Genomic DNA, 16615 nt, shown 5'->3' with positions numbered 1-16615 from the left:
CCCTTGGATTGTCGCTGTCACATTGGGATGGATCACAGGGAATCTTTGCCCAGTTCCAGCCCGGGAGAGGCCTCTGGGAAAACGGGAGGGATGGAGGAAGGAGAAACAGGAGAGGGGAAGCTGGCAAGGCTGCTGGATCTCTGAGCCAGGAGGGTTCTGGCAGCGTGGCCCGAGTTTGGGATGAATTCCATACAAAATTTCCTTTAATTGGGTGGGAAAATTAGCAGGCATTGTGTCAATCACAGGAAAAAAGGTGGGGAACAGGAGAAATTTGGAATAGAAAACAGAAAATGGAGAAACTAAACTAATTTTATGGCAAAAAAAAAAAAAAAAGGAGTAAAAAGGCAGTGGCGAGAAAAATCCTTGAGAATCAGTTCTGAGGAAGGTGATGGTTAAAAAGTGAAGTGTGGCTGGGCTTTATCCCATGGTTAAAGCTGCCAATCCAAGTTTTTTCTGGAGCTGATGGCAGCAGTCCTGCAGCAGGAGTGAGTGAGGAGGACCCTTGGATACAGCCCGGCCCTTTGGAGCATCACCAGCCCCCTTCCCACCCAAACTGCTCCGTGATTCCCTGGGCATTTATCCACATTTTTGGGCTGCTTTCCTGCTTCCCACCCGTCCTGGATCAGGGCTGAGCTCTGTGGTTTCTCTCAGGGAAATTCTTCCCGGGTGGAAGGGGCTGTGTCCCCTGTGTGTGCTGGCAGTGCTGCCTGGCTGCCGTGGGGATCTAAACATCTCAAAAACTTAAAATCAAATGCAGTGAGGGTTAAAATGGATGAATGGATGGAATGGAATGATGGAATGATAGAATGGAATGAATGGATGAATAGAATAGAATAGAATAGATAGAAGAATAGAATAGATAGAATAGATGAATGAGAATAAAAGGAAGACTAAATCGAATAAAAAAATAAATGGAATAGAATAGAATAGAATAGAATATGAAAAAGGAAGACTAAAAATCAGAATGAAACAAAATAATGGAATAGAATAGAATAGAATGATGAATAAAAGGAAGACTAAAAATCAGAATTGAAAACAAAAATAAATGCAATAGAATAGAATAGAATAGAATAGAATAGAATAGAATAGAATAGAATAGAATAGAATGGAATGGAATGGAATGTAGGGGTACCCGACCTCCTCGGCCCCTCCTGGTTGGTTCTGTGGGAGCTGGAGCCGCTCCGAGAGAGGAGGAGGAGGAGGGATGGAGCCCCGGGGGAGGAAGATGAGGAGGAGGATGCCGGGGGGGAGGAGGATGACCGAAGGATGCGGAGGCATGAGGGTCGCTGAGACGCGCAGCCGGGGCGGTGCGGAGGGCGGTGGCGCGGGTCGCTGAGACGGCGGGACCCCGGGGCGGTGCGGGATCCAGGGGCGGTGCGGAGGGAGTGGTGTCGCTGCGCGGGGCGGTGCGTGGGGCCGCGGGCGGTGCGTGGAGGCCCGGGGCGGTGCGGACGCGGGGGGGCGGCGGCTGCGCGGGGGATGCCGCCTGCCGGGGCTGCGCGGACGGGCCCGGGTGGAGGCGGCGGCCCCGGGTGCGGGAGGCTCGCGGCTTGCGGCGCGCGCGGGGACTGTGCGGATCTTGCGCGGGGTTGCGGGCTGAGCGGGTTTGCCGACTGCGGTGTGGGCTGCGCAGGGTGTCGGTGACTGCGCGGCTTTTGCCGGCTGCGCGGTTGCCGGTGACTGGGGATTTCGGGCTGCGCGGTTCGTCGGCTGCGCGGTTGTCGGTGCTGCGCGGTTTTGCCGGCTGCGGGTGTTGGTGGCTCGCGGATTTTGCCGGCTGCGCGGATTTTGCCGGCTGCGCGGGTGTCGGTGGCTGCGCGGGTTTTGCCGGCTGACGGGGTGTTGGTGGCTCCGCGGATTTTGCCGGCTGCGCGGGTGTCGGTGGCTGCGCGGGTGCTGGGGACTGTGCGGATTTTGCCGGCTGCGCGGGTTTCGGTGGCTGCGCGGGTTTTGCCGGCTGTCGGGGGCTGCGCGGACCGTGCCGGCTGCGCGGCGCTGCGCGGCGCTGCGCGGAGCATGTCGGCGCTGCGGCGCAAGCTGGGCGATGAGTACCAGGTGGTGAGCACCTCGGCCAGCGGCGGAGGCCTCCCGCCCCCGCGCAGCGCCCCGCGCGGGAAGCGCCAGCGCTTCGTGGACAAGAACGGGCGCTGCAACGTGCAGCACGGCAACCTGGGCGGCGAGACCAGCCGCTACCTGTCCGACCTCTTCACCACGCTGGTGGACCTCAAGTGGCGCTGGAACCTGTTCATCTTCATCCTCACCTACACCGTGGCCTGGCTCTTCATGGCCTCCATGTGGTGGGTGATCGCCTACATGCGCGGGGACCTCAACAAGGCGCACGACGACAGCTACACCCCGTGCGTGGCCAACGTGTACAACTTCCCCTCCGCCTTCCTCTTCTTCATCGAGACCGAGGCCACCATCGGCTACGGCTACCGCTACATCACCGACAAGTGCCCCGAGGGCATCATCCTCTTCCTCTTCCAGTCCATCCTGGGCTCCATCGTGGACGCCTTCCTGATCGGCTGCATGTTCATCAAGATGTCCCAGCCCAAGAAGCGGGCGGAGACGCTGATGTTCAGCGAGCACGCCGCCATCTCCATGCGCGACGGGAAGCTCACGCTCATGTTCCGCGTGGGCAACCTCCGCAACAGCCACATGGTGTCCGCCCAGATCCGCTGCAAGCTGCTCAAGGTGGGCGCTCCGGGGGGAACGCGGGGAAACTCCCTCATGGAAAGGCGCCCGGGGCAGTGGGGGAGTCCCCATCCCGCGTGGAGGTGGCGCTTGGGGACGTGGGGGCCTTGGCAGTGCTGGGAATGGTTGGGGTGGTTGGACTGGATGGCCTTGGGGGGCTTTTCCAACCTCAGTAATTCCATGGGGGCCCTGGCAGTTCAGGGATAGTTGGACTGGATGGCCTTGGGGGGCTTTTCCAACCTCAGTAATTCCATGGGGGCCCTGGCAGTTCAGGGATAGTTGGACTGGATGGCCCTGGGGGGCTTTTCCAACCTCAGTAATTCCATGAGGGCCCTGTCAGTGCTGATTAATGGTTGAATTCCATGGTCCTGAAAGGCTTTTTCAACCTCAGTAATTCCATGGGGGCCTTGGCAGTGCTAGGAACGGTTGGATTCCATGGTCTTGGAGGGCTTTTCCAACCTCAGTAATTCCATGAAGACCCTGGCAGTGCTGGGAATGGTTGGGATGGTTGGACTCCATGGCCTTGGGTGGCTTTTCCAACGTAAATTCCATGGTTCTGTGGCAGAACCATGTCCCCACTGCCGCTCCCCTGGGGACATCCCACCCCCTCTCCGTGTCCCTTGGATGTCCCTCGCTCCTGCCCGTGGCTGTCCCCTCGTCCCTGGGGCTCGGAGCAGTCCATGGAAGGTGGCCTTGCCCGTGGCCAGGGTCGGACTGGATGATCCCAGATCGTGTTTTGTGTCCTGCTGCCATCCCAGCATCCCTGCCCTGCTTTCCTGGCGCAGGGAACATCTCCGGGAGCCTCGGGCTGCGGGCTCAGCCATCAGCAGCGCATTCCCTGCTCCTTGGAGATAATTCCTGCATTCAGCGCAGGATTGGGATGGATATTTATAGATTCCTATAAAACGCTCCATTTCCCTGACAAGGAAATCAAATCCTTTGTAGCTCCCAGCCTTCCTTCCGTGAGCCGGGAAGGAGAAATCTCTGGGCATAATCCAGAGCTTTTTGGGCAGGCTGAACTTTATTGACATGAGCTCTAAGGAAAACGGAGTGCCGGGGTTAGAGCTGGAGCATCCCTGTCCCTGGAGCATCCCTGGCCCTGGAGCATCCCCGGCCCTGGAGCATCCCTGGCCCCGGAGCATCCCCAGCCCTGGAGCATCCCTGTCCCTGGAGCATCCCCGGCCCTGGAGCATCCCCGGCCCCGGAGCATCCCTGGCCCCGGAGCATCCCTGGCCCCGGAGCATCCCTGGCCCCGGAGCATCCCTGGCCCCGGAGCATCCCTGTCCCCGGAGCATCCCCGGCCCTGGAGCATCCCTGGCCCTGGAGCATCCCTGTCCCTGGAGCATCCCTGTCCCTGGAGCATCCCTGTCCCTGGAGCATCCCTGTCCCTGGAGCATCCCCGTCCCTGGAGCATCCCCGGCCCCGGAGCATCCCCGGCCCCGGAGCATCCCCGGCCCCGGAGCATCCCTGCCCCCGGAGCATCCCTGTCCCCGGAGCATCCCTGTCCCTGGAGCATCCCTGCCCCCGGAGCATCCCTGTCCCTGGAGCATCCCCGGCCCTGGAGCATCCCTGCCCCCGGAGCATCCCCGGCCCCCGGAGCATCCCTGGCCCCGGAGCATCCCTGGCCCTGGAGCATCCCTGTCCCTGGAGCATCCCCGGCCCTGGAGCATCCCCGTCCCTGGAGCATCCCCGTCCCTGGAGCATCCCCGGCCCTGGAGCATCCCCGGCCCTGGAGCATCCCCGGCCCTGGAGCATCCCTGTCCCCGGAGCATCCCTGTCCCCGGAGCATCCCCGGCCCCGGAGCATCCCCGGCCCCGGAGCATCCCCGTCCCTGGAGCATCCCCGGCCCCGGAGCATCCCCAGCCCCGGAGCATCCCCGGCCCTGGAGCATCCCCGTCCCTGGAGCATCCCTGTCCCTGGAGCATCCCCAGCCCTGGAGCATCCCTGTCCCTGGAGCATCCCTGTCCCTGGAGCATCCCTGTCCCCGGAGCATCCCTGCCCCCGGAGCATCCCTGTCCCTGGAGCATCCCTGCCCCGGAGGGTTGGGGAGGGCCGGCACTGCTCTGGGGCTCACCCGGCGGCCACGGATCCAGAGGGGATCGGGAATGGGGATGGGGAATGTGGAATCGGGGATGGGGATGGAGCAGGTGGGAAGAAGGAGCCGGCTCGGGGGGCTTTTGATGCACACAGAGCTTCCCACAGGGACCCCCCGGGAATGGGGATACCTGCAGGGGGGTGTGGGCAGGGAACGGGGTGTGCTGTCCTTGGGATGGGTGTCCTGCAGGGAACGGGGTGTCCTGTCCTGGCAATTGGAGTGCCCTTGGGATGAGTGTCCTGTCCTTGGGATGGGGTGTCCTGCAGGGATTTTAGATATCCTGCAGGGAATGGGGGAGTCCTGCAGGGATTTAGGATATCCTGCAAGGATTGAGGGTGTCCTGGTGGGATTGGAGGTGTCCTGCAGGGATTTAGGATATCGGGTAGGGAATGGGGGTGCCCTGTCCTGGTGGGATTGGGGGTGTCCTGCAGGGAATGGGGCTGCTGATTCCATTGGAAGGGTGTCCTGCAGGGATTTGGGGTGTCCTGCAGGGACTGGGGGTGTCCTGCAGGTGCCCTTCCCTCGGGATGTGGGTGCTGTGCTGGGCAGGGCAGGTCCCCATTCCCAGGACAATCCCCTTGGGAATCTCCCCAGTTTTCCTCCCTGTTCCCCCACAGCCCCAGGGACAGAGCTCAGCCCATGGGAGGCTCCTGAGGTTGTCCCGTTCTCCCAAATCCCTGTGTCCTGTTCTCCTAAATCCCTGTTTCTTTTTGTCCCAAATCCCCATTTCCCACAGGATTTCAGGATCAGGACTGGCCCAGTGTTGGGGTCCCCTAAACCCTGAGGGAGTCTGTGCCTTAAAGAGGGAAAGAATTCCTAAAAATTTCCCAAAATAACCCTTTAATACCTTTAAAATGATGGAATATAATTTATAAATATTATAAATATTATTTATAAATATTATTTATAAGGATAAATATATAAAATAGCATTAAAACATAATACCATAGGTTTATATAATATGCAATTATAAATATTTATATTTACCAATATATAATTTATACAGTTTGTTTTAAAGTATTTAATAATGTGTAAATATGTATTTGCATACTATATCAATATATTTAAATAATTTCATATATTTCAAGCTATAAAAGATCAAAAATGAGTAATTTCCAGTGCAGCATTTGAAAATTACTCATTTTTTTTGGCTCTGGAAGTCCCAGAGGAGGAATTGTAAAAGATGGAGCTTCAAACTTTGTGTGGCTCCAAAAGAATTGCCTGGATCTGAATTATGGGAAAAGAAAGGTTTGTGCTTGGAAGGAAAGCAGTGCCAGGCCAGGCCACCTGGGGAAAAAAAAGGGAAGGGAAAAAAGGGAGAAAAAGGGATAATTAGAAGGAAAAAATGGGGGAAGAGCAAAATAAAAGGGAAAAGTAAAATGAAAAAAGCAGGGCAAAGGAAAATAAGAGGAAAAATAAAATTTAAAAGGGGAAAAAGGAAAATAAAAGGAAAAATCAAAGAAAAAAGGAAAATTGAAGGAAAGGGAAAATAAAAGGGGAAAAGGGTAAAAAAAACCAAAACAAAGGAATAAAAGAAAAAGAGAAGAAGGGGAGAAAGGGAAAATGAAAGAAGGAACAAAGAGAAAAGGAAGGAGGGAAAATAAAAGGGAGCCCCATTCCTGGGAGGATTGCAGAGCCTGGGATGGAGCCCCATTCCTGCAGGGATTGTGGAACCTGGGATGGAGCCCCATTCCTGCAGGGATTGCAGAGCCTGGGATGGAGCCCCATTCCTGCAGGGATTGTGGAACCTGGGATGGAGCCCCATTCCTGCAGGGATTGCAGAGCCTGGGATGGAGCCCCATTCCTGCAGGGATTGTGGAACCTGGGATGGAGCCCCATTCCTGCAGGGATTGTGGAACCTGGGATGGAGCCCCATTCCTGCAGGGATTGCAGAGCCTGGGATGGAGCCCCATTCCTGCAGGGATTGCAGGGCCTGGGATGGAGCCCCATTCCTGCAGGGATTGCAGAGCCTGGGATGGAGCCCCATTCCTGCAGGGATTGTGGAACCTGGGATGGAGCCCCATTCCTGCAGGGATTGCAGGGCCTGGGATGGAGCCCCATTCCTGCAGGGATTGTGGAGCCTGGGATGGAGCCCCATTCCTGCAGGGATTGCAGAACCTGGGATGGAGCCCCATTCCTGCAGGGATTGCAGAGCCTGGGATGGAGCCCCATTCCTGCAGGGATTGCAGGGCCTGGGATGGAGCCCCATTCCTGCAGGGATTGCAGAACCTGGGATGGAGCCCCATTCCTGCAGGGATTGCAGAACCTGGGATGGAGCCCCATTCCTGCAGGGATTGTGGAACCTGGGATGGAGCCCCATTCCTGCAGGGATTGCAGAGCCTGGGATGTGGCACTTGAGGACCTGAGTGCTGGGAATGGTTGGGAATCGATCTTGGAAGGCTTTTCCAACCCAAACTTTCTGGGATTCCATGATTTCCTTCCCTCCCCATGAAGCTCACCCTGTTTCCCTGGCTTGGCCGTGTCCCCAGACTCCCAGTTCCACCTGGTGAAATCCCAGAATCCTGGAATATTCAGGCAGGAAGGGCTCTCAGCCCCCTCCCTTGGGCAGGGATTCTGCTGTCCCAGGCTGCTCCAAGCTCCAAGGGCGCTCCCAGGGCCCAGGAGCTCCAATGTCCCCTCCTTGTGCCCCGCAGTCCCGGCAGACCCCGGAGGGAGAATTCCTGCCCCTGGACCAGCTGGAGCTGGACGTGGGCTTCAGCACGGGGGCTGACCAGCTCTTCCTGGTGTCCCCCCTGACCATCTGCCACGTCATCGACTCCAAGAGCCCCTTCTACGACCTGTCCCAGCGCAGCATGCACACGGAGCAGTTCGAGATCGTCGTCATCCTCGAGGGCATCGTGGAGACCACGGGTGAGTGGGGCCGGCCTGGTGGAGTTCCCTGCTGGAGCTGCACAGCTCGGGGCTCCCGTGGCTCTGGGCAAGGCTGGGGAGCTGGGGGGCAGCTGGAGCTGGGGCTTGCTGCAGAGGGGTTTTGGTGTTGGGGCTCTCTTCAGGGCATGGATTTTGGTGTTCTCTCCAAGGGGATAGATTTTGGTGCTGGGGTTCTCTCCAGGGGATGGATTTTGGGACTGGGGCTCCCTCCAAGGAGATGGATTTTGGTGCTCTCTCCAAGGGGATGGATTTTGGTGCTCTCTCCAGGGGGATAGATTTTGAGGCTCTCTCCAAGGGGATGGATTTTGGTGTTCTACAAGGGGATGGATTTTGGCACTGGTGCTCTCTGCAAGGAGATGGATTTTGGTGCTCTCTCCAAGGGGATGGATTTTAGTGCTGGGCCTCTCTCCAAGGGAATGGATTTTGGCCCTGGGACTCTCTTCAGGAGAATGGATTTTGGTGTTTTCCAAGGGGATGGATTTTGGGTCTTTTTCCAGGAGGATGGATTTTGGCACTGGTGCTCTCTCCAGGGAGATGAATTTTGGTGCTCTATCCAAGGGGATGGATTTTGGTGCTCTATCCAAGGGGATGGATTTTGGTGTTCTATCCAAGGGGATGGATTTTGGTGCTCTCTCCAGGGATGGATTTTGGTGTTCTATCCAAGGGGATGGATTTTGGTGCTCTGTCCAAGGGGATGGATTTTGGTGTTCTCCAGGGGATGGATTTTGGTGCTCTCTCCAAGGGGATGGATTTTGGTGCTCTCTCCAAGGAGATGGATTTTGGTGCTCTATCCAAGGGGATGGATTTTAGTGTTCTCCAGGGGATGGATTTGGCACTGCTGCTCTGTCCAGGGGGATGGATTTTGGTGCTCTCTCCAAGAGGGTGGATTTTGGTGCTGGGCCTCTCTCCAAGGGAATGGATTTTGGCCCTGGGACTCTCTTCAGGAGAATGGATTTTGGTGTTTTCCAAGGGGATGGATTTTAGTGTTCTCCAGGGGATGGATTTGGCACTGCTGCTCTGTCCAGGGGGATGGATTTTGGGACTGGGGCTCTCTCCAGGGGATGGATTTTTGTGCTCTCTTTGGGGGATGGATTTTAGCACTGGGGTTCTCTTTGGGGGATGGATTTTGGTGCTGAGGTCTCTGCAAGGGATGAATTTTGGGATGCTCCAAGGAGATGGATTTGGGCACTGGAGCTCTTTTCAGGAGGATGGATTTTGGTGCTGAGGTCTCTCCAAGGGATGGATTTTTGTGCTCTCTCCAGGGGATGGCTTTTGGCACTGGAGCTCTTTCCAAGGAGATGAATTTTGAGGCTCTCTCAGGGGGGTTGCATTTCGGTGCTGGGGCTCTCTCCAAGGAGATGGATTTTGGTGTTCTCCAAGGGGATGGATTTGGTGTCTCTCTCCAAGGGGAATGGATTTTGTTGTTCTCTCCAGGGGGATGATTTTGGGGCTCTATCCAAGGGGATGGATGTTCCCAGGATATGGGGTTGGGAATGTGGAGCTCCTGGCTGGGATGTGGGGCTCCTGCCCAGCACAGGGAATGGTCAGGGTACCTTTGATCTGTTTTGGGCCGTGTTGGGGGGTCCCAGTGCTCCCACCCTGCTTCCCCAGGCAGGAGAGCACAGCCCAGAGAGAGGGAGGTGAACCCTCTGTGTGCTTTCCTGAAAACTCCTTGATATTCCTCTAAAAAATTCTTGATATTCCTCTAAAAACTCCCTGATATTTCCATAAAACCCCCCAGATACTTCCCTAAAAACTCCTTGATATTCCTCTAAAAAATTCTTGATATTCCTCTAAAAACTCCCTGATATTTCCATAAAACCCCCCAGATACTTCCCTAAAAACTCCTTGATATTCCTCTAAAAACTCCCTGATGTTTCCCTAAAACCCCTCTGATACTTTCCTGAAAACTCCTATTGATATTGATATTCTTCTAAAAAATGCTTGATATTCCTCTAAAAACTCCCAGATATTTCCATAAAACCCCACAGATACTTCCCTAAAACCCCCTGATCTTTACCTACCAATCCCTTGATAGTTCCTTAAAATCTCCTTGATATTCCTCTAAAAACTCCTTGGTATTGTCATAAAGACTCCCTGATATTTCCCTAAAAATCTCCTGATATTTCCCTAAAAACCTCTCTGATGTTTCCCTAAAAAACTTCCTGATATTTCCCTAAAAATCTCCCTGATATTTCCCTAAAAATATCCTGGTATTCCTCTAAAAAATTCCTGATATTTCCATAAACCCCCCTGATACTTCCCTAAAAACTCCCTGATATTTCCCTAAAATTTTCCTGATGCTTCTTTAAAAACCTCCTGGTGTTTCCTTAAAAACTCCTTGATATTCCCTAAAAAAAAAAAAAAAACCCTGATATTTTCATAAAGGCTCCCTGATATTTCCCCAGAACTCCTGGATACTTCCCTGATATTTCCCTATAAACTCCCTGACATTTCCCTAAATATTTTGTGATATTGCCATAAAAATTCCCTGGAAAAGCTCATGGAAAACTTGCAGGCCTGACCTTGCAGGTTTCTTGTTTTTATTCCTCAAAAAATTAATTCCAAACAAAACGAGGGAAGAAAAGCTCTTTTGTAAATAACTCTTGGAATTTAAAACCCTGGCTTTGTTTTGGGAAATATTATTAACCTGGAAATTATACAGGGAATGGGCAAAAAAAAAAAAAAGGGAAAAAGGGAATTTCTGGGTCTTTAAAGCCTAACTGGGATAAGGTTCCAAATGTTGTGACCTACTTTTGGGAGCTGAGCTGAAAATTGGGCAAAACAGAGCAAAATGTGCTGGATCTGGATAACACAGGAGGGAGTGAAAGGGCTGGGAAAATGTTCCAGTGGGAGCAAAGGGAGGAGGAGGAGAGGGCAGGGCTGGATTTGAGGGAAGGGAGAGCTCATCCAGGGATGCTGAGGATTTTAGGGAAGAGGGGACACCTCTGTGGGTTCAAACCCTGCAGGAATTCCAGATTCTCCTCTCGGTTCCAGGCTTTTCCCAGCAAATGCTGCATTTCCCCTGCCATCCAAAGCTCTGGAAAAGCAGAGGTTTTCCTGGGGGAACGTGCAGTGATCCATCAGCAAACACTGCCAACATCCCTGGATATAAATGGGCATTAAATATTGGGAATAATGGGATGCATTTCCCGTGGAAAAATGGGATTCATTCAGGGGGTTTGGAGAGGATGAGTGTGGTACTGGGAATGTCACCCTGGAGTTGGGATGAAGGCCTGGAAGGCCGTCCTGATCCTTCCTGGCATTTCTGATCCTTCCTGAATTCCCTGGGAGCTCCTGACCCTCCCTGGAATTCCTCCCGGCTTTAGGCAAGGGTCTCCTCTGGGAATTTTTAGGAGTCACAGGACAGGTCCCAGCCCAGGATGGTGGAGGTGATTCCTTGGGATGGTTTTAACTAAAAAAAAAAGGAATATTTAGATGGATGTTGGGAAGGAATTCCTGGCTGGGAAGGTGGGGAGGGCTGGGCTGGAATTCCCAGAGCAGCTGTGGGATCCAGGGAAAAGGAAAAAAGGGAAAAGGAAAGAAAAAAGGGGAAGGGGAAAGGAAAGGAAATTTCAGGAAAGGAAAGGAAATTTCAAGGAAAGGAAAGGAAATTCAAGGAAAGGAAAGGAAATTTCAAGGAAAGGAAATTTCAAGGAAATTTCAAGGAAAGGAAATTTCAGGAAAGGAAAGGAAAGGAAATTTAAGGAAAGGAAATTTCAGGAAAGGAAAGGAAAGGAAATTTCAGGAAAGGAAATTTCAGGAAAGGAAATTTCAGGAAAGGAAATTTCAGGAAATTTCAGGAAAGGAAATTTCAGGAAAGGAAATTTCAGGAAAGGAAATTTCAGGAAATTTCAGGAAAGGAAATTTCAGGAAATTTCAGGAAAGGAAATTTCAGGAAAGGAAATTTCAGGAAATTTCAGGAAAGGAAATTTCAGGAAATTTCAGGAAAGGAAAGGAAATTTCAGGAAAGGAAAGGAAATTTCAGGAAATTTCAGGAAAGGAAAGGAAATTTCAGGAAAGGAAATTTCAGGAAAGGAAAGGAAATTTCAGGAAAGGAAATTTCAGGAAAGGAAAGGAAATTTCAGGAAAGGAAAGGAAATTTCAGGAAAGGAAAGGAAAGGAAATTTCAGGAAAGGAAAGGAAAGGAAATTTCAGGAAAGGAAAGGAAATTTCAGGAAAGGAAAGGAAATTTCAGGAAAGGAAAGGAAAGGAAATTTCAGGAAAGGAAATTTCAGGAAATTTCAGGAAATTTCAGGAAATTTCAGGAAATTTCAGGAAAGGAAATTTCAGGAAAGGAAAGGAAATTTCAGGAAAGGAAAGGAAATTTCAGGAAAGGAAATTTCAGGAAAGGAAATTTCAGGAAAGGAAAGGAAATTTCAGGAAAGGAAAGGAAAGGAAATTCAGGAAAGGAAATTCAGGAAAGGAAAGGAAATTCAGGAAAGGAAATTCAGGAAAGGAAAGGAAATTTCAGGAAAGGAAATTTCAGGAAAGGAAATTTCAGGAAAGGAAAGGAAAGGAAATTTCAGGAAATTTCAGGAAAGGAAAGGAAAGGAAAGGAAATTTCAGGAAAGGAAAGGAAATTTCAGGAAAGGAAATTTCAGGAAAGGAAAGGAAATTTCAGGAAAGGAAAGGAAATTTCAGGAAAGGAAATTTCAGGAAAGGAAAGGAAAGGAAATTTCAGGAAAGGAAATTTCAGGAAAGGAAAGGAAATTTCAGGAAAGGAAAGGAAATTTCAGGAAAGGAATTCAGGAAAGGAAGAAAGGAAATTTCAGGAAAGGAAAGGAAAGGAATTTCAGGAAAGGAAGGAAATTTCAAGGAAATTTCAGGAAAGGAAATTCGGAAAGGAAAGGAAATGGAAAGGAAATTCAGGAAGGAAGGAGAGAAGGAAAGGAAAAGGAAAGGAAAGGAGAAAGAGGAAAAGGAAAAAGGGAAGAGGAACTCTCTGGGATCACCCACAGGAAAGGGAGAAGGGACCCCTGGATCCCTGGCAGTGCCCAGGGCCAGGCTGGAGCACTGGGATGGTGGAAGGTGTTGGGGATGGGATTTGAGGTCCCTTCCAACCCAAACCATTCCATGGTTCCATGAGCTGAAATTCCTGCCTGGGGAGTGCTCTGAGTCCTCCCAGCCCCCAGGAGCGGAGCAGCCCCAGTCTGGCACTGGATTGTTCCCAGTTTTTGGAGCCTTTCCCAGTGGAGATGCTCCAATGGAGCTGGTGGCGATTCCTGAGGGTCAGTGCTGATCATTCTGGGGTTTTTTGGATTTCTCTTCCCCCCCTACATTTTGGATATTTGGATATCTCTTCCCCTCCCCCATTATTAGGATAACCTGGAACTGGGAAGAACATTCCAAGGGTTTATTTCCCAAACCTTTTGTCCTCCTTTCCCATTGCTGGGATGCAGAATTGGAAGCTCCTTTGTCAGCAGAGCTTCCTGGTGCTGTTCCTGTGCAGAATTTCACTTTCATCCTGGATTGTCCTGCTGGGATTTGCCTCTGGGTGTGTTTGGGATTATGTAACCCTTTATTATTTTGTGTTATCCTGCAATTTATTGATAAGCTGCTAAAATTCCTGAAAAAAATGAGTCATTAATGGGAATCTGAGGCAGACAAAACCCTGCAGGAATGGTTTGTGCATCCGTTTTCCAAACTCATTAAATTTATTTTGGAAACCTCTTCCCGTGATTTGCTGATTAAAGAACTCCAGAGCCTGCCAGGCTTTTTAATTAAAGAAACAGGGATGGCATCAAAGGCCTTTTCCTCTGGTTTTGCTTTTAAAAACATGAAAAAAAGCTGAAATTCTGGAGCCACAGGAAGGGTTCTCTGAGATCTATGGGGGTGAGCTCAGAACCCAGAACCTTGAGGGAACAAAGAGCTGGGACAGATCTGAAAATTACCAGGATTCTGATAATTGCAGTTAAAATGGGATTGTTTTTGTATGTCTGTTCTGAGGACCAGTGAGAAACATCAATACAAATTCAGCAGCTTTAAAGGTGGAACATAAAATACGGGAATTGTGGAATGGTTTGGGTTGGAAGGGACCTTTAAAGGTCAATTTATTTGTGGGGGTTTTTTAATCTTTTCCATTCAGATTTTGGATTTTTTAATGTGTTGGATGAGAGGGCGACAGGAAAAGAGGACTCAGCACTTCACATATTGGCAGTAGCTTTGAAATTGCATTTTATTTTATTTTAAACACTTTTAAGCACAGCCTGAGCATGGTAAAATATTCCTTTAAAACTCTCAGGGCCGAACATCCCGCAGATCCTTTCCCTGTGCTGCCGTTATAGGAAATCTGTCAGTGGAAAATCCAATATTCTTTGGTCGTGTGGACAAACACGTTTGGCCCTGGCAGAGCTGGGATTTCCTGGGGTTGGGACCTTCAGTTCCAGCTTCCTTCTGGAGCTGCCGGGCTGGGAAAGGGGAAAAAGGGATTTTTGAAGCTGGGGAAAAGCTGGAATGTGCTGGGAAATGCAGGGAAGTGTCTGGGAGAGGAGAGTGTGGAACAACAAATCCCTGATGTCAGTATAGGACACGAAATAACACGCCATGGACATACTGCTCTTTTCAAGGTAAAAGGAACTTTTTAATTTCTGACTCCAACCTTTATAGATTTCCAAAAGTGCCCGTGGATTGGAGGGTGACAGTGCCACCTCTCCAATGACACTGGGCAAACCAACAGTTCATTAAATTTCTCCTCCTCCATAAAAGAATGCAAAACAATGTTGCTTACAGAAAGTGTGTGAGAAAGTTCCTTATAAAAATATAAACACCAGAAGGCTTAGAAAATCCTAAAAAATCAAAAGACACCCTGGAGGTGTCCCGGGCCAGGCTGGAGCCCTGGGACAGAGGGAGGTGTCCCTGCCATGGCAGGGCTGGACTGGGATGGGGTTTGGGGTCTGTCCCAAGCTGGAGCAGCCTGGGATTCTGGGATCCATCCCTTACATAACTTTTATCTTGGATAACGCTCCCTCCTCCTGCCTGAGGCAGCAATTCCCCACATCCCCCATTTCCCTGCATCAGGCCTTCCTGCCCCCTCCTCTTCTCCCTGAGATCTCTTTGGAGCCCCAGGGCAGAGAACTGGGAGTGATTTTCACCTGGAGCTGGGCAGGAGCTTCCCTTTTCCCTTATTCCCTTTTCTTTTCCCTTTTCCCCTTCCCCTTTCCTTTCCCTTTCCCATTTTTTTCTTTCATTTTCCCTTTTTTCCCTTTTCTTTCCCCTTTCCTTTCCCCTTCCCCCTTTTCCCCCTTTTCCTTTTCCCTTTCTTTTCCCCTTTTCCCCCTTTTCCCCTTTTTCCCCCTTTTCCCCCTTTTCCCCCTTTTCCCTCCCCTTTTCCCCCTTTTCCCCCTTTCCCCCTTTTCCCCTTTTTCCCCCTTTTTCCCCTTTTCCCCCTTTTTCCCCCTTTTCCCCCTTTTTTTTTTCCCCTTTTTCCCCCTTTTTCCCCTTTTCCCCTTTTCCCCTTTCCCTTTTCCCCTTTTCCCCTTTTTCCCCTTTTTCCCCTTTTCCTTTTTCCCCCTTTTTCCCCTTTACCCCCTTTTCCCCTTTTTCCCTCTTCCCCTTACCTTTCCCCTTCCCCTTTTTCCTTTCCCTTCCCCTTTTTCCTTTCCCTTCCCTTTTGCCTTTTTCCCTTTTGCCTTTTTCCCTTTTCTCCCTTTCCCCTTCCCTTCTCTTCCTCCCTTCCCTTTTTTCCCTTGCCTTTTTCCCCCTCTCCCTTTTTTCCCCTTTCCACTTTTCCCTCTCCCATAGCTGATCCCAGCGAGCAGGCACTGAGCAGAAATCGCTGAGATCTCTGCCAAAATTCCCTGCTCACGCCTGATCAGGCCGGATTCCTTCTGCTTGAGCAGCTCCCTGTGCTGAGCTGCTGCTCCCACGGCCTCTGGAGCAGCAGGAGCCCCGTGGAGCCCCGTTTTCCAGGGATTGCTGGGGGAGACTGAGCAGGAATGAGGATTTTGAGCCCCATTTTTCCAGGGATTGCTGGGGGAGACTGAGCAGGAATGAGGATTTTGAGCCCCGTTTTCCAGGGATTGCTGGAACGGTGATTTTGGGAGCACCAAAACCCCATCTCTGCTGTGGCTCTGCACCTGCTGCCAGGGGGTAGAGCAGGGAAAGGGGAATATTCCAGCTCCTGCTGCAGCTGGAGGGGAAATTGGGAATGGTGGGGTGGGAAAGGGGAAGGCAGAGGGCTGGAATGTGTCCTGGGGATGCTGCTGGCTAAGTACAGCCCCCGACTGCTCCTCCTGCAGAAATTGATGGGCAGATAAAACCCTCCCTGCTCGAGTGGTGCTGATTCACAGGATCCTGGAATGGTTTGGGATGGAAGGACTCAAATCCCATCCCATTCCATGGGCAGGGACAGCTCCCACCATCCCAGGTGATCCAGCCTGGCCTTGGGCACTGCCAGGGATCCAGGGGCAGCTCTGGGAATCCCAGCCCAGCCCCTCCCCAGCTCCCAGCCAGGAATTCCTTCCCAATATCCCACCTAAACCAACCTCAGTCCTTCCATTTGAAGCCATTCCCTCGTGTCCCTGTCCTTGAATCCCTCACTGCATTGCAATCCGAGCCATTTTTTCTCTGTAGCAGCTCCTTCCCACTCCTTATTTCCCTCCTGGATGCTCTGGCAGCCCAGCTTTCCCTGGATATTTGCCCTCAGTGAGTTATGGATGCTGCTGCCCGAGGTTTTTGTCAGCAGCCCCCGGATCCCTCCTCAGTGTTGTTTATTTATTTATTGTCTCAATAACCTGCAGCAGGTCCGTGCCTCGGGCAGGTGTGCTGCTCCAGGAATGCCCAGCTGCCTTTTCCATGGATACCCGTTCCTTGGCCTGGATACTCTGCTGTTTGTTATTCTTCATTTCCAGCTCTGCACAATGGGGAGGTGTTAAATATTAAATATTCCAGCTCCCTCCCAGCTGCTTCCTCACAGGCTCGCTCTCCTGAGGG

The 16615-nt window shown here is 51.6% G+C and overlaps 1 protein-coding gene across 1 annotated transcript in view; it reads left to right on the top strand.

Annotated features, from left to right (window-relative positions):
* Positions 1–1801: 1801 nt before the first annotated feature.
* The window catches only part of KCNJ3 (potassium inwardly rectifying channel subfamily J member 3), a 32778-nt gene continuing 17964 nt past the window's right edge, over positions 1802–16615 (top strand). The window contains exons 1-2 of the mRNA XM_064717915.1: positions 1802–2694; positions 7444–7660. Of these exons, the coding sequence (XP_064573985.1) occupies positions 2017–2694; positions 7444–7660 (895 nt within the window). The 5' untranslated portion in view covers positions 1802–2016. The remainder of the gene's footprint in view (positions 2695–7443; positions 7661–16615) is intronic.

Source organism: Zonotrichia leucophrys, chromosome 7, assembly GCF_028769735.1.
Source record: "Zonotrichia leucophrys gambelii isolate GWCS_2022_RI chromosome 7, RI_Zleu_2.0, whole genome shotgun sequence".
NCBI classification, from domain to species: Eukaryota; Metazoa; Chordata; class Aves; order Passeriformes; family Passerellidae; genus Zonotrichia; species Zonotrichia leucophrys.
The sequence above is the reverse complement of the archived record's forward strand: the minus strand, read 5'-3'. Positions and strand labels throughout refer to the sequence as shown.